Source organism: Balaenoptera musculus, chromosome 1, assembly GCF_009873245.2.
Source record: "Balaenoptera musculus isolate JJ_BM4_2016_0621 chromosome 1, mBalMus1.pri.v3, whole genome shotgun sequence".
Classification (NCBI taxonomy): Eukaryota; Metazoa; Chordata; class Mammalia; order Artiodactyla; family Balaenopteridae; genus Balaenoptera; species Balaenoptera musculus.
Window position 1 is genome coordinate 34,823,029 of NC_045785.1, and position 22,083 is coordinate 34,845,111.

General features: G+C 44.9%; 1 protein-coding gene across 6 annotated transcripts; it reads left to right on the forward strand.

Moving 5' to 3' along the window:
* The first annotated feature begins 1,497 nt into the window (after positions 1 to 1,497).
* On the forward strand, positions 1,498 to 19,029 carry PPIH (peptidylprolyl isomerase H). Of its 6 annotated transcripts, none has more exons than XM_036870784.1 (10): positions 1,498 to 1,634; positions 1,979 to 2,043; positions 2,355 to 2,378; positions 2,653 to 2,697; positions 2,903 to 2,945; positions 7,343 to 7,435; positions 10,698 to 10,785; positions 11,282 to 11,322; positions 12,120 to 12,209; positions 18,827 to 19,029. In XM_036870784.1, exons 1-9 carry the CDS (start codon positions 1,569 to 1,571, stop codon positions 12,186 to 12,188), a joined length of 534 nt encoding a protein of 177 aa, XP_036726679.1. In that variant the 5' UTR covers positions 1,498 to 1,568; the 3' UTR covers positions 12,189 to 12,209; positions 18,827 to 19,029. The 6 variants fall into 6 exon arrangements, with proteins under 6 accessions (XP_036726679.1, XP_036726688.1, XP_036726697.1 ...); XM_036870793.1 differs by having other exon boundaries at positions 15,521 to 19,027; XM_036870802.1 differs by having other exon boundaries at positions 18,850 to 19,027.
* The last annotated feature ends 3,054 nt before the right edge of the window (positions 19,030 to 22,083 follow it).

Sequence of the window (22,083 nt, forward strand, 5' to 3'; positions counted from 1 at the left end):
CCTCAACCTTCTAGTTCCCACCAGTCTGGAGTCTCAGAAGGTAGTTACCATCCTCCACCTAGGTGGGGGCCTTAGTTCCTACAGAACTCAAAATTTCTGTGTCAGATTGTTATGTATATCCCATGAGAAGGAACTAGGACTCTGTTTTATCACTGAACTGTAATTTCAAAAAAATTTTATTGGAGTGTAGTTGATTAACAAAGTTGTGTTAGTTTCAGGTGTGCAGCAAAGTGATTGAACTATAACTTTTTGACTGCTTTTCCTTTGTTTCTGCGTTCCCTCACTTCCTTAATTAGTATCTGCTTGAATCTGCTCTTTGTAACTCAGGGAAGGTCTAGGAGGCTGAAGCCTTTTTCTACAAACAAGAAATGGGGTACACGGAGAGGGTTTTGTACACGGGAGTGTCCTGCAGGGTCCTGCTCAGTTTTAGCCCCGCCTTTTCTTTGGTACTCCTCAGTCTTCATGGAAACAGGTGGACAAGAAAGGGAATAAAGGTTTGGATAGGTTATTCATAAGCTTGGCACAGGAACCAGGTTTAGGGGGACTCGGTTTCATTTTCATGGAGTTAAATGTGTGTGAGGCTGCATGTGAGGTGGGGAAACCATATAGTTTTGGATGGTGAACGGCATGAAGAAAATAAACCAGTAATGTATCTGAAAGTGTGATGGTGGGCTACTTTAGATTGGGTGCAATGTTCCTGAGTGATATCTGAGCTACAAGACCACTCCCCATCCCCATTAAGATCTAGAAGAATATTAAAGACAGTTAACAGCTAGTACCAAGGCCCTAAAGAGAGTATGGGAACTCCGTGACCTCGAGGAACAGAAGGCCAGAGTCCCAAGAAGGTGGCGGCCAGATAATGTAAGGTAGGCCTTTTATGTAAGAAACTGGATTTTATGCTAAATACGGGGAACCAGGAGTGATTTATAAGCAGGTTTATTTTAAAAGCTCTAGCTGCTCTGTGGTAAATGATTTGGAGGTGACGAAAGCGGAAGCCTGTGGCAGAACTGGAATTAAAATCCTAGCGTCCTGACTTCAAGGAAGTGCTGAGTATTTACTGAACAAGCCTGATATGCCAGGCTCTTCTAAGCGCTGAGGATGAACACAGTTCTTGCTTCCATGGGGCTCCACACTAGTGGACAAGGGTAGAAAACCGCACGTATGACGGTTCACATAGGTCTTAATTTCAAAGGCTGATATGGACCCTGAAGACTGCCTACTCCAAGCCCCCTAGCCTGAGCGAGAATAATTTGTACTGTACTTAGTGTAGCCAAGTGAGTGGGATGTCCGTTGACCTTGAGCAAAAAATGCCGAGTTTTTCTTCCCGGCTCAGCACCCAGGGAGAGTCAGGTGAGCTAACAGCTGGCTGACGTCCGGGTGGTCAGTAAGGAAGGAGGCGCTGGCCACCCACGCAGCGCCCAGTTTGGCGCTGGAGGCGGAGAACTTCCGGGGGCGGGGCCTGGCCTCGGTCGGCTTTGCCTGCGCCTGCGCCGGAGACGAAACCCTCAGAGCAGGGACTAGGTTCGCCGGAACCCCACGCTCCCGACTTCTGCTTCCGGGTCGGAGCCATGGCGGTGGCAAATTCAAGCCCTGTCAATCCCGTGGTGTTTTTTGATGTCAGCATTGGCGGCCAGGTGAGGTCCTGGCAGCCACCCAGCCCAGCGCCGAAGGGAAAGTGCACGGGGTCTGACAGGCAGATTTCATCCCCTCCCCAGGGGTAACGGACTCGGAAAGCCAGAAAGTGGAATTGGACCAGAACATACTGACCTGCGGGTCGGGGTTGGGGAGGAAGGGAGAAAGAGGAGGAGTCTTTCCCGTCGTGGCGCCCCGCTTGCGGAGGGACTGGGTGGAAAGCAAGGGTAGGCTATGGAGGCGGAAGTGGGAGAGATCAAGCGGCATGTGGGAGGGAGGGTTCCCTGCTCGGTGAGGCCTTCACGGGCTTGGACTGGGCTTTCTGACCGTCTCCCGCCGGTTGCAGGAAGTTGGCCGCATGAAGATCGAGCTCTTTGCAGACGTTGTGCCTAAGACGGCCGAGAATTTTAGGTAAGGAGATGTTCCAGCTTTGCTAGATTAACTAAACCAGAAGCTGGGCCACAGTCTGTGGAATCGTCTGCCTGCCCCTGTCCGTCCACTCAGTGCCCTTGAGATCTGATTCCTCTGGGTATCGCTCTGAATAGTCTTGACTGTTCCCGTGTCAATTTATGTTGTTAATCTGTATGCCTGAGTGTCTGGACATCTGACTAGCCGGTAGGTGGGCTTGCTAGCGCCGATGTCTGTGCCCTCCCCTCCGAGGTTAGGAGCGCTCACAACTGTGATGCCATGGTGACTGAATCATTCACTCCTTTCCCTTTCAGGCAGTTCTGCACTGGAGAATTCAGGTCAGTCTCAGACGTGGTTGAGTTCTCTGCTTTCTCCTGAGGGGTGTCCTGGGGCTGCAGTGAGGGTACTGGGGAACCACCGGCAGACCTTGAATGATTGCTGGTGGCAGTAATAGAAGGTAATCCCCCACGGGTCTATCCTCAGTTCATTTGCCTTCTTTATCTCTCTTCTCTGACCATCTTTAGGAGAGTCTCTTTGGTTCAGGTGTGTGGTAAACTGGAAAGGCCTATGATTACCTGTCATCATTCCAAGTCTCTTTCTTTTTGGTTATAGAAAAGATGGGGTTCCAATAGGATACAAAGGGAGCACCTTCCACAGGTAAGGCCTTTGGCAAGCCATACTGGAGGGCTTTTAGGAAACAAAATGGAGGATAATTCTTAGATCTTGAGAAGGGATGTTGTTGTGAACTCAGCAACTGATATGAAGACTTACTAAAAGCCAAAGTGATAAACATTATATTTTGAAATCAATGTTATTCTAAACTACAGAATCTTCTCTCAGGATGCTTTGTTCTCTGTTTCAGGGTCATAAAAGATTTCATGATTCAGGGTGGAGACTTTGTTAATGTAAGTATTGTTCCTTGCCTATTAAGGACTTACACGTTTGGTTTTTTGTTGTTATTGCAGCTGCTGCTGTTTTTACTTCAGGGACCCAGTCTTAAGGCTTGAGAACAATGGCCAGGTTTGATGGGGAGAGGGTGGGGATGGGAATGTCCTTCAATGGCTACTCCTCACTGCATCACTAGATGACAGATGTCAGCACTTTGAGTCACTGACTTCCAAATCTCAGCCCTTGAGGGCCAGAAAGTGAACTTTCCCAGCATACCAGTAGATGATCCATGACAGACCCAAATTAATTGGCCACATAGAATTTAGCTAGAAATTGGATGCAATTTGTTTTTTCTAAATGGTTGTTAAGTCCCTTTCCAGTGAGCTAAATGCTTATGCCCCATTTTCCTGTCCACTTCTGGAAAGCAGAGTTTTTTTTAATCAGAAGTTCATTAGTGGGAAAGGAATCAGAGCAAGAGAGTTCTGGAAGGATGTTTTCCCTATTCACTGGGAGAGCCCAATGAACTAATCCTTCACTGCTAAGCATGACTTTATTGTGATGAGACTGTATGTATCCCCATATCAAGCCTCCTCCGCTTCCTCCAACCTTGGAAGGTGCTGAATAAACCACATTTATGCTTTCTTAAGCCCACTTTTCTCCTTACCCACCCACTTCTGTGCATGATCTTTCTTACTAATATCATTTGGTTAGTCATGATGCTGTTTTCTTGGATCTGGGAGACATTCTTTCTCCTTTATATGTAAATTTAGTTTGACTCTTAGGAGTTTTTTAAGATCTCTCTCTTTCCTATCTAGGTAAGTTTACAAAGTGGCAAATTTGGGGCTGAATCAAAAACAGATCTGTTTTGTTTTATCTGTTTGATGTCGCAAAACTGGGAGATTTTAACCGAAAAATTTTCTCTCTAACATACGGAAAGTAGGTGTACATGAGGCCTGTGTTCCTCATGCAGCAGCAGTTGGTTGGAGTCAAGTAACTGCTCCCTTTAGACACGATGTGTCCTTATTATTAAACCTTTTGCTTCCCTTATTTATGTCATCTGCCCCTGTAGGCATTTAAGTTTGCAACACCTGGTCACAACTGATCATAGTAGGGCTTGGGGTGACCATATACGTTTTTATTGGCTGGTAAGAGGGCTGAAAAGCTATTCTCTGCCTTCTTTCCTTTCTTCCCACAGGCTCCTATATTGCCATATTGTCTTAGCTGGGACAGGACCAGCTTCTTACGGGTCATTGCCAGAATCTTTGCCAGGCACATTTGATCACTAGCTGCTAGCCCCAGGGTTAGATAGCAGTTGGTCAGCCAGAAGGCTGAGTGTCAGAGAGAAGCAATTACTCAGAGCTACCCCTAGGGCAGAAAAAAATGGAATGAGCAAGAGGCAGAAGAAGCAGGATTTGAGACCTTCTAAAGTTGGACCAAGAATATTTGTTTGTTTTAATAATATTTGGTTTTTTTCTGATTGCACAAGAAAAGTACAAAAATGAAAATAAATCATCTCTCAAGGAATCTCGCCTCCCAAGGAATATACTCTTGGCATTTTAGTTTAAAGCTGCCTGTCTTATCATTGCATATATATGTGTGTCAAATATTATTTTTAACAGACTTAAGATCATATGTGTGTTTTAACTTTTTTGTGCTTGATAATTGTCTGCATTTTCCCTTGTCATTGTCTTCTTCCAAAACAATCTTTCTAATAGTTACGTAATATTCTGTTATGAATAGACAATGAATCTATTTGATCAACCCACTGTTATTGAAGATTTAAGTTGCTTTCTCTTGTTTGCCCTACAAATTAATTTTGTCATTTTCCCTACTGTGGCTTCTGGAGTGCAATAGATAGTATGATTATATAGAGAATGATGTGGTAACTGTTCTGTTCTCTAGGTTTATTGGGAAATTGGAAATGAACATGTTTTCCTTCTGTATGTATGTATGTATATATTTATGTGGAGTTAAAGGTGTAATAGCTTACATTTACATAGTGCTGTATGGATTGCAAAACACTTTTCTCATAGACACTAATTGGATCTTTATGGCAATGGTATAAGGAGTAGGTGATTTCATCCTCACTTGATAGTTGAGGAAACTGGGGCTCAGAGATAGGAAGTGACTTCCCCAGCTCAATAATGATAGTTCTGAAACTCAAATCCAGTCTTTCCACTATACAGAGCTTGGTTTTATTGATAATTTTTTTAAAATAAATTATTTATTTATTTATTTATTTATTTATTGGCCGCGTTAGGTCTTCGTTGCTGCACGCGGACTTTCTCTAGTTGCAGCGAGCAGGGGCTATTCTTCGTTGCGGTGCGCGGGCTTCTCACTGCGGTGGCTTCTCTTGTTGCGGAGCACGGGCTCTAGGCGCACGGGCTTCGGTAGTTGTGGCACGCGGGCTCAGTAGTTGTGGCCCACAGTTTCTAGAGCGCAGGCTCAGTAGTTGTGGTGCACGGGCTTAGTCGCTTCACGGCATGTGGGATCTTCCCGGACCAGGGCTCGAACCCACGTCCCCTGCATTGACAGGCGGATTCTTAACCACTGTGTTACCAGGAAAGTCCCAATAATTTTTAGTCAAATAACGATTTGGATTTGAGTTTTCTTTTCTTCCTTGGCTTATGTTAATTCCCTTTAGTAGTCTTTGCTCCAGTAAGGGCGCCTTGATTCTACACTAGGTCAGTGTTTCCACATTCCATCATGTACCCAATATTCTTTTTTTTTTTTTTTTTTACTACATTGGGGCTTCATTGCTGTGTGCGGGCTTTCTCTAGCTGAGGCAAGCGGGGGCTACTCTCCTCTAGTTGCGGTGAGCGGGGGCTACTCTTCCTTGCGGTGTGTGGCCTTCTCATTGCAGTGACTTCTCTTGTTGCGGAGCACGGGCTGTAGGTGCGCAGGCTTCAGTAGTTGTGACGCGTGGGCTCAGTAGTTGTGGCTCGCAGGCTCTAGAGCACAGGCTCAATTGTGGCGCACAGGCTTAGTTGCTCCGCGGCATGTGGGATCTTCCCGGACCAGGGCTCGAACCCGTGTCCCCTGCATTGGCAGGCGGATTCTTAACCACTGTGCCACGAGGGAAGTCCTAATATTCTTTTTCTTTACTAACTGGCTGGGAGAGATTGGTCTTTTGGCACTCTCTTGATATTACCTTTAAACCCCAGGGATTCTATTTAAGGTACTGCAAATATGGCCTTGGTCAAGTTGCTTTATTACCCTGACTTAAGTTTGCTCACCTGAAAAATGGGGAAGATGATAATGCTTGTTCCACAGAGTTACTGGGAGAGCAAAGAGATAACACAAATAGAGCTAGTTTAAGCATAAATTGGGGATTTATGACAAGGTGTTTCCTGGAACCCAAAGGAAGAAATAGATGTAGGAACTAGAGAGCCACAGAACCAATGAGTCCCTTCTCTCTGTTTCTCTAGTGCTCTCTACACATGTGTTGCCTTCTCTTTCTCTTCTCCAGTCCACCTTAAAGAAGATAGTTATCTCCAGCTTCCAGGTTTACGTGATACAAGTTCACCCTCAAGAGAGCAGCTATTCTACTTCATGTTTCCCAGAGAAGGAACTCTAGTTGGCCCTGCATGAATTAGGCATCCTCCCCTGGACCTCCCCTGACTTCAACTTTGACCAGGAGGGTGGTGTCCTGTTGTATAGATTACACTTCCAAGAGCCCACCCACCTGCATAGTTGGGGGAGTGGAGCCATAGACAGTTAAATAGATTCTCTTATATGACTGCAGGCATGAGAGTCTTTGGGAAGGGCATCGAGGCATCGATTATGTATGTGATCACTGTACTGGTGTCCTCTGCTTTGCTTGTGTCTTAGCCTATCTTTCTAGAGGCCCAGCTGTGACCTGTTGTTTTTTTTCCAGCCCATGAGATGCCCTGGCCAGGTTGTGGGCTGCACGTTCCTTGGATGGGGCTTGCTTTGATTGCAAGATAGGGTCAAAGAGGTGTGGCTCCCAAAGTGACCTGCAAGAGTAAGAGGACTTGGGGCTTCCCTGGTGGCGCAGTGGTTGAGAATCTGCCTGCCAATGCAGGGGACACGGGTTCGAGCCCTGGTCTGGGAAGATCCCACATGCCGCAGAGCAACTAGGCCCGTGAGCCACAACTACTGAGCCTGCGCGTCTGGAGCCTGTGCTCTGCAATAAGAGAGGCCGCGATAGTGAGAGGCCCGCGCACCGCGATGAAGAGTGGCCCCCGCTTGCCGCAACTAGAGAAAGCCCTCACACAGAAACGAAGACCCAACACAGCCAAAACTAAATAAATAAATAAATAAATTTGTTAAAAAAAAAAAAAAAGAGTAAGAGGACTTTAAAGCAGTGAGGCTTGGGGTGCAGCAGCTGCTTCCTCTGGGCTCTAGGGGCCAGTGCTCACAAGTTGCTAACACTTCCCTTTTCTCTGCTCAGGGAGATGGTACTGGAGTCGCCAGTATCTACCGGGGGCCATTTGCAGATGAAAATTTTAAGCTTAGACACTCAGCTCCAGGCTTGCTTTCCATGGTAAGTTGGGACCAGTCAAGGTTTTGAGCTAGATTTATAGCCAGCTGACTTCTGGGTCCCTCTTGAGGCCCAGTGCTGTCTCTTGGGATGGAAGCAAATGCTTTCCTTCCCTTGCTTGACCCAGGATTCACCTCTGTACTGCCCACCTCTTTCCTCAATCTGGTTTGATTTTGTTGGGCTGGATCCACTAGCAGGCTGGGGAACCAAAATTGAACTCTGATGTGTGTTTTCTTACTTTGTTTGAGCCAGGACGTGTGGTTGGGCACTCAGCCTTGCTGCTTAGAATGTAGCCAGCTGTGCTTTCAAGACCCAGTGTTCACGCCTCTACCACACCACTCACAAGGACTCTCACAGCACCCATTCGTTTACGCTGCCTTCTGGCTGGTCACCCCTTTCAGCTCACTCACCACTCCTCCTTCCCCATCCCAGTACCCTTCCTTCCCATTTATAACCCCACTCACCCATCTCATTCCCCTTTCACCGTCCCCCTGCCCACCTCCTTCAGCCCCTCATCTACACACCCCCACTCGCTCCCCCTTCACTTGCCCTTATTCACCCCTCACTCCTCATTTCCCCTTACCCCTCCCACCTTGCTTCTCTTTCACTCTTCAAGCCTCTCCCTCCCTCCTGTCATCACCCATTTCCTTCTCTCAGTGCCCCAAGTCTCACTCCCCCAAACCCAATATTTACATGCACACATTCTCCGTCCTGCTTGCCCACTCTTCCACTCATCTAGTCAGCCATTCATCAAATAAAGATTGTTGACATACACTGTTTCAGGCCTCATGGTAAGGCATGAGGATACAGGCCTGATCCCTGGCCTCGTGACATTTAACATCTAGTGGGGGAATCGCACATGCAGAATGACGGGTCCAGTATAGTATAATTCATGCCATCAGTGTAATAAGGGGAGGGTACCTCAGTGTATGTAAAAGTACTGTGAGGGCCCCAAGGAATGAGAGTAATTGCTGCAAGGATCCAAAGAAGTTCTCTACCAGATGGCATTTCAAGTCAAGCAAACTGGCTAGACAAAAGATGTGTGACCATGAAATAGCAGGGTGGCATGGGCAAGGGACAGAAAGTGAGGAAAGTGTTGTGAATGGGGGAGGGAATGACTAGTAGAGACCACCGGAGAGGCAGGTGGGTGTAGGGCTTTAAATGCCAGAATAAGGATGAGGTATGTGGACCTTATTTTATAGGATATGGAGAGCCATGCACTTTTTTGAGCAGGGCTGATCAACTTGGTGTTTTAAAACAAAGACCCTGGCTGCAGTATGAATGGAAGACAGGAGTGGAGAGGGTAGGGCAGAGAAGCCAGTTAGGAGGCTGCCATAATAATTGGGTGAGCCTAGCATAGCAAAGAGTGTACAAGTCTCTTTTAGGAAAGTGAGGCTGAGCAAGCATGGGTGAAGAGCGCAGAAGTGGCTTAAGTGGGCTTGGATCATCGCCGTGAGGACTGCATGCCACTATGTTAGCATCTGGGGAGGAGTCAGAAAATGGAAGGAAGCCTTGGTCTCTGCTCCCTTCAGGCTGACACTAGTTAAGTTGTGCTGTCACACATCTTGTAGCATAATTGTTTTTGCTTCCATCCTCCACTAAATCATGTGTTCCTCAAGGGCAGGGACTGAGTCTCACTGATCTCCAAGCCTTAATACCTGATACAGAAAGGTGCTGAGCAGATACTGATGAATGACTGAAAGATAATCAGAATAAAGGCTAATGTTGAGCACATACTCAACAACACTTTATTTGCATTAATTCATTTTAATTCTCTCGTTATTCCTTTGAGATAGGTACAAATGAGGAGACCGAGGCACAGAGAGGTTATGTGGCTAAACTAGATCCCAGTCAGTGATGGAGCTGGGATTCAAGCTCAGTCATCTGGCTCCAGAGCTTATTCCCTAAATCAGTAAGCTATCCTGTCTGGAAGAATGGATAAGTGAGTGGCTAAGGGCAGAGAGTTCCCTGAGCTAAAAACACATGTTGTATGACTCTTTTCCTGCCTGCTTGCTAATAAATGTTTATACATTGAGCAGCAAGATAGATAGATAGATAGATAGATAGATAGATAGATAGATAGATAGATAGATAGATAGATAGATAGATAGAAGAAACAGGAAGAAGGGAGGGAGGGAGGGAGGAAGAACTGGGGCCACTGAGGAGTCCGCCCTCACTGCAGAGTGTAGGTCTGTTCTGACCGGCTCAGGCTGTCCCTTGCTTTCATATGCGAGATGTTCCTGCATACACGTGCGAAACCCCTGATAGCCTCGTCTCACGTGGGGAATTTCTAAAGTATAATGTGACATCCCTAATTAGAGCTTACCCCTGGACAATGTCTTTAATGTATTTCATATACATTTTTATTCCTTCCGTGTTGAACACAGACTCAACCAATTTAATTCCATTAAGCATCCAGTTAACTCTAGTGACCTATCTAATGATTTCCAGTGTTGCCTCTGTAGTATTACTTTGATGAGACCTGTGCTCTTAATAGTACTAGTTCTTTCAGTTTTCCATTTTCCAAAATAATGTAAGTATGCATTGAAATACTCACATAGTTACACAGACATTGTGGTAAGGCAGTGCTGCTGAAACGTGATGTGGGTTTGCTGATTGCGTTGTAATTATAGCCTGTTCTCTTATCATGTATTGTGAAATATAATGATATAAAGACAATTTCAAGGGAGGAAAAGGGAAGGGATATGGCTGAAGAATTTGAGATTCTTGATTTAAAAAACTTTTACCGATAAAATTCAATAATAAAGGATTTGGGGTGTAGCTGTAAAAAGCAAATGTCATTGATTAAATGTAGTCTTTTTTCTAGCATAACACTAGCATAGCAGCTTCTTGCCGCTTAAATTTTCTTATTACCATTGTTAAGGGACAGTACAGAGTCATTCAGACAAAGTAGCTTATGGCACAGGCAACAGGCTTTTTCTCAGCTGGTGCCTAATTTGTAAGTGTAATCCAGTTATTACTGGTTTTGGACTAAATACAGCAAATCTGGTTCTATAATCAATTGTTCCCATTATAAAAATTCACACTGTGGGAGAAATGTAGCTCCTTGAGGGCAGAAATTGTGTATTCTGTTCCTCTCTGTATCCTTGGGTCCTAGCTCAGGCCCCGGCTCATAGTAGATGCTCAGTCAGGTTTGCCGAAAGAAAGCATGGAGGACTCAGGGCTACAGGCTCTTTTGGGGAGTTTTGTCCTTTGGCTGACATGGCCAGGAAAACTCACTGCAGATATATTTGGTTTCCATCAGGCAAACAGTGGTCCCAGTACAAATGGCTGCCAGTTTTTCATCACCTGCTCTAAGTGTGATTGGCTAGATGGGAAGCACGTGGTGTTTGGTGAGTCCTGTTCCTGTCCTAGTCCAAGCCCAGTTCACCCAGAGCGGAACTTCCTATGGAGCCGATCCCCTGACTCTTGTACCAAGAGTGCTCGTCAGGTGTAACTGCCCTGGGTAGTAGTAGGAAAGGTGGAAGCCATGGGAGGTGGGGAGGATTTGTGGTTAGAGAGCTAGAGGGGAGGACGAAGGGGCCATCTGATGTAGTGAGTAACCACCTGGGCGATAGGTGTGTCTGAGGGGGGGATGGTAGCACTTAAGAAATACCACACAGAGGCAGCATGGTATAGTGGAGCTTTGCAATTGCTCAGACCTAGTTTTGAGCCCTAACTCTGCTACTTACCACCTGTGACCTTGGGCAACATTTCACTTCCACTGAATATTAATTTTCTGATGTTAGTCTGAGGATCAAATGAGATAATCGCTGAGAATGGGCCTTGGTGGCTGGAAAGTACTGTGCAAATGAGAGTAATAAAGTCCAGCTCATACTCTTCCCACAGGAAAAATCATTGATGGACTTCTGGTGATGAGAAAGATTGAGGTGAGTCCTGTTTTGATCTCCTCTTTCTCAGCCATTCTGGCCTAGTGCTACCTCACTCGTGTCGAGGAGCGGGAGAACCATGAGTGGGCTCTGGTTAGGCCCAGGCTTCACTCCTCAGTTACAGGGAGGAGAAGAGGGAGGAGAGATCATGTACCCCCCAAGTGTTCTGGGCCCTCAGCCTCTCCGGTGCAGTGCCTACTGAGGTTTGGCCTCTGGTGTCTCCTCCATCTAGTTGAGAAGATCCTCCTCGGCATCGTACTCAAGGTCCTTCACGATCGGGTCCCTGCCTCCCTCTCCACGACCCCTTCTGCCACTGCCACTTCCACATTCTAGTCCCATCAGGCTACTAGCCCTCCTCTAAACGTGCATACACGTCCCTGCCTCTTGCTCCTTCCTGCCCTCAAGTCGTTGCTCATGCTGTTTCCTCTACTGAAGTGTTCTCCCTTCTTTTCCTCCTGGTGGGATCCCATCCACCCTGCTGGGCCCAGCTCAAATATCCCCTGTTCTGTGAATCCTTCCCTGGCCTGTGCAAGCAGCAGTTTAGTTGCTTCCTCACCCTGTATACAACTCTCTCTTATGACTTACTACATTGTTACATGTCATGGGTTTGATGTTTTCTAAATGTTGTACATTTTCTCTTTGATATGTGTTATATTCTTCCCGTCTGCTAGGCTGCAGACTGTTGTCAGATCAGCCTGTAAGCTCTCAGTCCTTAGCCTAGGGGCCTGCAGGCATCAGTAAGTGTGTGGTGGGGGAGTGTCTGAGTGGAGGAGTCACCACTGTGCTTTCTCTCCTAGAATGTTCCCACAGGCCCCAACAATAAACCCAAGCTGCCTGTGGTGATCTCACAGTGTGGAGAGATGTAGTCCAGAGGAAGACTGAATCAGGTAAGCGTGTCTTTCTTGAGCAGGAGTCAGGACCCCAGAGAAGGCAGCATGGTCTAGTGGAAAGAACTTTAGACCTGAAGACACGGGATTGAGCCCATTTCCTCTCTGCGTGCCCTGGGAGAAGTCACTTCCCTTTCTTGAGCCTGTTTTCTCATCTGCCAAAATGGTGATAATACGTATCTCCTCGGGTCACTGCAAGCATCGAAAGAGAAAGGTTTGGTAGGACACTTTGCTTTTCTAACACTTTATAGTTCACAAAGTATCAACCTGATAACCATCAGGCACTTTCTGACAGCACTCTTAGACTCTAGTTCCATTCAGTAGTTCCGCTAGGAAGACCTGGCTCCATCCCTGGGTCACTCCCTTCTGGGACCAGCCTGGGCAGCCAGGAGACACCCCTATCATGCCTCTCGCCAGAACCGACGCTGCAGTTCCAGCCCCTGACTTTGTATTTGCCAGCCTCATAGGTGAATGTGACACATTTCTCAGCCGACGTAGACTCACTTCCTACCCAGACTTGTCACTCACTGCCTGCTCTGTGCTGGGCATCATTCTGAGCATGGGGATGGGGGAAAGAATGGAAAGATGCCTCCACCCTTTAGGAGCTTATGGAGAATAAAACACATTCTCAGAGGTGATCACTAGTAGTATGAGTGATGTTGTTAAGGATTAATAAGAGTTCAAGAAAGAAATTGATCACTTCCAGCTAGGTAAAGGATGGTAGTGCTTTGCCTTTCTTTTCTTTTTTTCTTTTTTTTTTAAATTTTCAAACCTGCAGAAAAGTTGGAAGAGTAGTACATTGAACACCTATTTATCTTTCACCTAGATTCGCCAATGTTTAACATTGTTTTATCATTTTACTTTGACATTTGTTTCTTTCCCTTCTTCCCTCTCCTCCCATTTCCATTCCTCTCCTGCTCCTCTTCCTTCTTTCCTTCCTTTCCCTTTCTTCATTTCTTTTCCATCTGGAAGTTGAGGACTTCTTGACACTTTACCCCAGAATACTTCAGCAAGCGACTCCTAAAAATAAGAGCGTCCTGCATAATCACAATAATATTGTCTAATGTACATGCTCAAACTTACCCAGTTGTCCACAAAGTAACTTTTTTTAGCTCTAAAAAAAGAAATCCAATCAAGGTTCACATATTTCATTTGGTTGTTTATTTTTAGTTATGAAAGCAACATCATCTCCTGAAATGAGGTATGAAAATTTTCACAGAAAACAGTTAAGGCCCCCCCTTAACCGCTCACCCCCATCCACATCTCCATCCCACTGCTCTCCTCAGAGGAAACTTCTTCATCAGTTTGATGTATGTCCATAGGGCCTTTTCTTTGCCCATCTAATTTTGGGAGGTTTTGTTTTTCCTAAATGGCATCATACTATTTGTTCATCACTTTATTTCCATTTGATCTTATGTCTGGAAGACTTTTCCTCCTCCATTCATGTAAAACTATGTTGTATTTAAACAAAACAAAACTGATATAATATGCTATAAGATGTTTGTAGCAAATATTTTATTTTACCTTTTTCTTAATGATTTGAATAATCATACATTCTGAGTCTTAGTTCTTTACATGTTTTGACCATTTTGTCTAGAATATATTTTAAGAAAAATCTGGCAGTGGGTTTCTTGTCTTAACTTTGGTGATATCCTTTGTTAAACGGAAGTTCTGAATTTTGATGAGATCAAAATTTTTAATCTTTTCCCTTGTGTTGTGTTTTATCTTGTTTAAGAAGGTCCTTACTACCTCAATCATAATGCCTTCTGTATTTTTTCTAATGCTTCTATAGTTTTATTTGTATACTTACAAAATTATCTAGAATTTATTTTTCTGGACTCTGCCTTTTTTTTCAAATGGAGATCTAGTCAAATACCAGACCACCTTGATGACTGTGCACACCTCCCTCTGTGACTCACTTTGTGTTCACAGCATCTGGCACTTACAGGCATTCGGTTAAAATTTATTACATGAGTTGATAGAGAGGGAGAATGTCAGGCATTTTAGGCAGGGAACTGGTGTGAGCAAATGCCAGGGCAGGAATGCACAAGTGTGTGCTGGAAGCTCACGTGGACTCTTGTTCAGCCAAATGCTCCCTTCTCAGGCCGAGCTGACACTCTGAGCTTTCTTTTCTGCCAGTACTGGGGGCCCCAGGCTCAACGTGCTTTCCCCCTGCCCTCGCTGCTGGCCGTTCCCTCTCCTACTCGTTTCTTGGCTGAACTAAAGTTGAGCTCATAAGTCCTTTTCCTTCTAAAGACTGACCACTGATCACCACCAGAGGACAGAAGATCACAAAAACAATAAAATTTAGAAATCCTTTTATGTTTAGGGCCTTTTCTGTATTTTTCTGAGACCCTTACAGAAAGTTACTGGAAATACATGTTAGGAGTTTGTTTTCTGAGGGTGGGCGATCATCAACCCTCCTCTCCTCACCCGCTATTAGCAAAGGTCACGTAAACATTTGCCCCCATGAAAGCCCTTCCTTTTAGCCTACAACCCCAAGCAGAACAAATTCCATGGAGAACATTTGATGCTCCAGAGGCCCTCTAGACCAGAACTTTCCAGTAGGCATTCCTTTCTGTGATGGTGGAAATGTTCTGTATCTGTGCTGTCCATTATGGTAGCTTCCAGCTACACGTGACCATTGAGCACTGGAAAAATGTGACTGGTGTGACTGAGGGACTGAATTTTTACTTTTATTTAATTTTAATTAAATTTAAAGAGCCACATGTGGTACCTCCAATTTAGTCTTCTAACCTTGACTTGCTCAGAATTAAATCTTTCATAGCTTATATTTAGAGACAATACAGTAAAAGCAGTTATATCACTTATTGAATACTTCTTGTGCTCAAATTCTGAGCTAAGAACCTTACTTTAATTATCTCATTTAACTTTACCAAGTTAAAAGCTCATAGGTTTTAAGGTGTTAGGGAATCTAGGTGGCAGTCTGACCTTAAGGCATTCCACAGATGGGTTCCCCACTTTGGGTTTCTGAGTAATGGATTTGGGAGAAAGTAAGGAAAAGTAAGGAAAGTAAGTAAAAGATTTGGGAGTATGATATCATTTCATCATGTTTCTTCCCAGCTGTGAAGTTACAAGCATCTCTGATTTCTAAAGGAGTATTTCAGATCCCTCAGGTTGTTTGAGGGCAGAATAATGTTTGACAGCCAGTGTAGATGATGATTTTAAGTCCTACTAGGCAGTATTTCTCAAGCTTTAATGTACATATGAATCACCAGGAGATCTTGTTCAGGTGCTGGTTCTGATTCAGTGGGTCTGGATGCAAGTTAAGATTTTGCATTTCTAACCAGCTCTCAGGTGATGCTGATGCTGATTTGGAGTGGCAAGGCTACAGAGGAATAACAGTCTGTCTTTTAATTGAGAACCCACCGTATTCCAATCAGAAAAGACCCAGGAGGAGATAATCTCTTGGTGGCATTGGTCCGGCAGGAATCTACTGCATTCACATCAAGAGATCACCTAATCATGCATTTAAGGCCTGTGCCTAGTCACTGGAAATAGAAGATAGGAAGGAGACAGAAGATAGGTGAAGTCACTTGATCAACTGTACCTCCCTATGAAGAACTTCCTTCCTATGAAGAACTTCCTTCCTATGAAGAACTTCCTTCCACAACTTCTTTTGTGCTTTACCTTAGGTCCTGACTTTGGTTTTAGTGAAAATGAAGTTTTCTGTACAACTCTAGGTGTAGTAACCTCGGTTTTATCTCAGTGGGTCCTGTGAAAGCTTTTTACGTTGAATATGATTAGGTATACATAAACGAACTTTGGGCCTCAGGATTCTCCTACCCAGTCTGAACTGGGTTCTTGGCTACTTACAACTGCATGGGGGGTGGGTGGGGCAGGGACGTGGAACCTCTGTTTTGAAAACCTGAGAGTCTCTTGGAAAAGAGAGTGGCTGTGAGCTCTGACAGCCCTGCTAATCTCCCTGTGATCCCCAAGCCTGGTACTATCAAGCAGCAGAGATCTTTTTTTAGTTCATTGTTTCCCAAATTTCCCTGAAGATGAGAATCACGTAGGGGCACTTGTTAAACCTGCTAATTCCCAGATCCCCCCCTGAAGAGTTTGAGTGAATTTGAGGTAGGATCCAGGATGTGCTATGTTGCTTCAGATGCTTCTTATCAGAGAAATGTGGGTAACCCTGCTTTAGGTGGTGCTGGTTGAATGTTTTTTAACATTTGTCTCTTAGGAAAAAATATAATTATACAGCACCTAATTTTACAGGTATTATAGCTTACACTGAGGTGTTATTCAAGTTCACATAGTCAGTAGGTTAAAAATTAATTGTACCTGTGGATGGTGGATATGGTAAGAGCTGTGACACTGCTGTTGGAATGACTGAGGTTTAGGAAATACTGTCCCCCAATCTGGGATTTCCTGTAGATGTGATACATTCCTGTAGAGGAAGATTCTGAAAGACACATTGGTGGCACGTGGGCTGGTCTTTCATTAATTAAGATAGGTCCCACACTGCAGATGAGGCAACAAACTTGGAAAGCCCAGTTCCTGCCTTAAAGGAACTCACAGTCTCTTGGGGAAACTGACAATTACAGTACAGTAAAGCACTGAACTGGAGGTTTTAAGACAAAGGAAGGAAAGTGAATGCCTGTGTCTGCCTGGAGTGTTTGGGAAGACCGCAGAAGAGATGTTTCAGCTGAGTACATGAAAGAATGGAGTTTGTCAGGGTAGCTAAAACTGGAGAGGGCATTCCAGGCAGAGGGAATGGCATGAGCAAAGGCACCAAGCAGGAAACAGCAGGAAGTGTAAGGGAAACTGCAAATAATTCAATATAGCCAAAGCAGGAAGATATGAAAAGCAAACTGTAAGAGGCGAGGCTAGAGGAGGCCAGGGTCAGCTGTGAGATCCATTGCAGGCTGAGGTTTTCATATGTTAACCTGAGGATGGGGGTGAGCTTCAGGCAGTGTGTACATCTTTCCCCCCTAGGGTGAGAGGTCATCATGCTCCTGAGATTCCAAAGGGTAGCCTGACCCTCCAAAAAGAACCGGGCCAGTAGGAGCCAGTGAAGGATTTTGAGCAGGAGAACACTGTAATTGACTTTACTTATTCAGATGATTCTAGCAGCAGTGTGGAGGATAGGCTGGAGGCCAGTGAGGTGTCCACTGCAGCAGTCCGGGCCAGAGCAAAGAGGTTCCACATGAAAATGTGCATCTAGGGAGCACCAGAGATGTGGCAGCAAATATTTGCATGCCTGCTGGGCATGTAACACCGTTCCCCGCCCTGAAAGTCAGAAGCCCTGCCAGCTAAAAAGGGCGGGGAAGGGACAATGGCTCCATTCCAGTCCCTCCAGTACAAAGGCGAAGCTCCCTGCCCTGTAACCAGGCCTTACACACAGAGAGATACATCACGTCCATGGAATACTACATAGCCTTAAAAAGAAAGAGGTAGATCTGTATGTGTTGGCAGATTTCTAAGGTAAATTAAGGGACAAAGTCAAGATGTAGTACTTTATATAAACATGATGCTATTTATTTTGAATTACTCTTTCAGAAATTACTGTAGTGATAGATAGCTGACTGGTAGTAATGGTTACCTCTGCAGAGTAGAGATAGCAAAGAGACTTTCTTTTCAGTTTATATTGTCCTGTATATGCTTGAATTTTCTACACTGGGCATGTATTTTATAATAGAAATACATACTGTATATATGTAGTTTTACCGAATCCTAGTTCCTCCCAGCCCTTCCCAGGAGCATGTAGCTAACATCAGTTTGTGAATCATTCCCTGGTCCCCTCCTGGGTGCACCCACAGTACTTGGTTCATCCCTCTATTACAGCATTTAACACAGTGTATCATGAATATGTTGGTCTGGTTTTCTCTAGACTGAGAACTCCTTGAGGCAGGGGCCATGCTGACTAACACAGTGCCTGGTCAGTGATAGAGCTTAGGTCCCGGAGCACCACGCAACTTGTAAAGTGCATTTATACATTTTTGTACATTCTGCTTGAGGGCCCAGGGTTAAACTTCTGTCTGAGCCTGCAGTATGAGGCCAGGACCCACTGTGCTCTGGAGGAAGAGGGGTGTGGCCATGTTTGGGGGGAGGGGAACAGTAGTAACTGAGTGTACTCACCCTGTTCTTTTAGGACAGCTAACTCCAAGGCCATAAACAGAGGGTGTGGAGTTTCCTTTCTTTATAACCCTGGGACCAAGACCTTCAAGGAAAAGGATTGCTCTTTGTTCTAGAGCTCCACAGAGAGCAATCAAGGTCTGGCAGAAAGCACACAGACTTCGGAGCCAAGTAGACCAGGAAGCCCCATCACTGTCAGGCCATTAAACCCCTTGGAACCCTAGTTTTTCCCTTTGCTTAATTATAAATAATATATACTGCACAGAGTTGTGAAGGGTAAATAATAAAGGAGACAGTGTATTGGCCGTAAGTATTAGTTTCTTTCTTGGTTCCGTGTAACACGCCTCTCAGCTCTGCTCTGGGGCACCAAAGGTCTGGCCTGTGGCAAGAATCAAAGTGTTCTGCTCTTTGGGGAAAGGAGGGTTCGGAGTGTAGAGGAGAGCTGCGAGTGTCTTCTCTCATGGACTGTCCCCTCCCCGTTCCTCTGAGCTGCTTCTCTCTTCCGTCTCTCACAGACCCTCCACATCTGCCATTGCAGGCCTTCCCTTGCTCGGGGTGATGCTCTTGAGTAAGATAAACTGGACTGGCCCCTGTGTTTGCTTCCCTGCCTGCTGCTGCCCCATTTGATCAAAAGACCTTGGAAGTATCACAGACTCAGAAGCCAAGATTTTGTGTTTAAGTTTTCAACTGTAAATAAAGTTGGTTTTTTTTTTTTTTGGTTTTGGTTTTGTTTTTTTTTTTTACCGTGTGTTGTGTTCTTTTTAAATGGTTGTAATGATAGCCCTGTCTCCTCACTCCTTAGCTCCAGCTAGGAGTACTGACTTTCCCCAGAGGCCAGCCTGGGCCAGAGCCAGGCCCTTGATATGTAGAGTTGATGCCTCAGATTTACAAGCAGTTGTAGCAGTCCCCTCTTAGGTTCAAGCTGATCGGGCAAAGAAGGCAAAGCCCCAGGGCCTTATGTTCCCAGTAGGTTCATTTTGGTTAGTTGTAGAGCCTGTGGGTGAAGGGTCACTAGCTTGGGATATTTTTGGATGGGAGACCATTTGGTAGAATGTGTCTTGATCATGATGAAGTGGAAATCATTTATTAATAGTTAAAAATCTTGGTTTGAATCCGAAGTCATTTTTTAAACAGTTGAGGTCTTGGGATGTTCACTTCCCCTTTCAGAGCCTCGGTTTCCTCATCTGTAAAATGGGGATAATACTACTTCATAACATTGTCGAAAGGGTCAAACAAGAGAATGGAGATGAGGGTAACTTGTAGACAGTAACGTGCATTGGAAAATGTTTGTTTTCAAAGGAAATAAAAGGATAACATAAAAACATAAAAGATAAAAAGATCCCATTGAGTATAATGTTCAGGAGGTAAAGGGAGTTCCCTGGTATTCCTTTCATGAGGCAGTTTCTATGTTATCCCATTCCTACTTTCTCCTGGCTCATGGCAGGGATGACTCATAACTACTAGCAGCAGGCTATGGCAGCAGCAGAGTAGCAGAGAGCTGAATTCTGTGATAACATAGAACCAGGCTAAAAGTGCCATTTCAGTGTATTGGGGGACAAGAAAGGTGGTGAGGTATACAAGGGCCCTATAGTTTGGATATTTGCAACTGTCTAGCTAAGTAAACAGGATTCAGGGCACACGGGGAAGAAAGGGTTGTGATCTAGTGGAGGAGAAATCTTCAAGTAACTAAACGGGGTAGAATCAGAGAGAGGAAGGAAGATGAGCAGCTGGGATCCTGAGCTGACGTTCTTATGATGGGCCATTCAGTTGAATTCAATTACACTTGGCACCTGCATTCTTTGCCAGTTTCTGTCCTGGGCACTGGAGCTGTAAAGATGAGTAAGATGTGGCCTGTGCTTGTGACAGGGGATAGGCATGGTTTGGATTCAGTGCGGTTGAGTGTTAGAATGGGAGCCCTTATGAGGACAGGAAATTTGGTCGTTTTTGTTTGTTTTTCACTGCCGTCTCCAGCACCTAGTAGCCAGTAAGTGCTCAATAAATAATTTGTTGTGTGAATGATAGTGGTATGTATAAGATGCTATGGGAGCAGAGCGGAAAGATTGGGGGTGAGAGGAAGAGGCAACATTTGAGGTAAGTATTGACAGATTGGTTGGAATTACCCAGGAGATAAGGGTGGGGAGGGCTTTCTAGGAAAAGGCAACTATGTTTTGGGGCCCAGAGTCTGTTAGAGATGGGGACAAGGTGAAAGTTTTGCAGAGGAGATTCTTGGAATGAAACCACTTGTCTTTCAGATCACTTAAAGGTAGACACTGGAGCTGTGGTCACCACGCTGGGCTCTCAGGGTGGCAGGGGGACTAGGAGAACTGTGGCTTGGGGAGCTCCCACCTTGGAACAGGAGATGAATTTTGACATGAACTGTTTCTCCTCCAGTGCTTCAGTACCATCTCTGCAGTGGTAGAGAGGGGGCTACAAGGAAACTAGTTTCTTAAATCGCTCATCTTTATGTTCACTGAGCGTGAAGAGAGAGTTTAGTGAAGTAATTGGATGAGTAAGTAATGAAACTTTTAAGTAACATTTTAAAGACAAATATTACAGAATTTATATTTCTGCTTGAGAAGCCATCCCTTCAAAGCAGTTACATAAGGAACGTTACTTATTCTCAGAGGTGCTGCTGCCATTATTCTAAGTGTCTTTATAACTCCACTTTGGGGAAAAGCTCTCAAGCCTATGGGGCACACTTTTAAATGTCCGAAGTGTTGGCAGAGTTGCCTTTGAGGAAATATTTTCTTTTTAACAGTCAAAAGTCACCTGGAGCTGGAACAGATGAGTAGCAGCTCTGGGATCCACCTACTTCTTTCCCTCCACACTGTTGCTGCCGCAGACCTTTTTCACCTGGATTACTGGTGCTGCTGCCCAGATGACCTCTCTGCTGCCAGTACCTTCTTCTCCAATCCATTTTCTACATCACATCATTCACTTGACACATTAAGATATCGTGTGTCAGGGACTATGCTAGATGCCTCAGGAACTCATAGTGTGGCAGGGAAGATATGAGTGCAGTACAGTGTGTTAGGAGAGGGTCTCCTAACCTAGTAACATCTGAGGCAAGACCTAGAGGATGAAGAGTTAAGCAGGCAAAGGAGAAGGGAGAAAGGAAGAATGTTATAAGTAGAGGGAATAGTATGTGATAGCTCAAAGGAAGCAGTGGCTAAAAGGTCACCTGGAAGGTTGGACAGGGAATGTGACAGAAGAGTGGGAAGTAAGTTTAGAGGTCATGCAGGGTCCTGCCAACCACATTAAGGAATCTGGACAATCCTGTGGGTGGTGTAGTCACTAAAAGATTTTAAGTAAGACAGTGTCGTGATCAGATGGATGTTTTCAAAAGAACACTGGATATTGTGATGGGGAATATTAGAGTAAGAAAGGTAGAGACACTGGCTAGGAGGCCGCAGCAGTGCTCTAAGCCAGGGGTTGGCAGGCCAGGTGTCACTCCCTATTTTTCAGTGTTTCGTGAGCTAAGAATAAGAATGATTTTTAAATGTTTAAATAGTTGGGGGAAAAAAAGTTTAAATAGTTGAAAAATCTAAAGAATATTTTGTGACATAAAAATTGCATGAAATTCAAATTTCAGTGTCCATAAATTACATTTTTTGGAACACAGATGTACTTGTTTACTGATTGTCTGTGGTTACTTTCAGGCTGTAAATTTGCGTAGTTGAGAATCTGGCTTGCACAGCTTAAAACACTATCTGGCCCCTATTGAAAAAGTGCCTACTCCTGCTCTGAGCAATGGATGATGATGGCCTACACT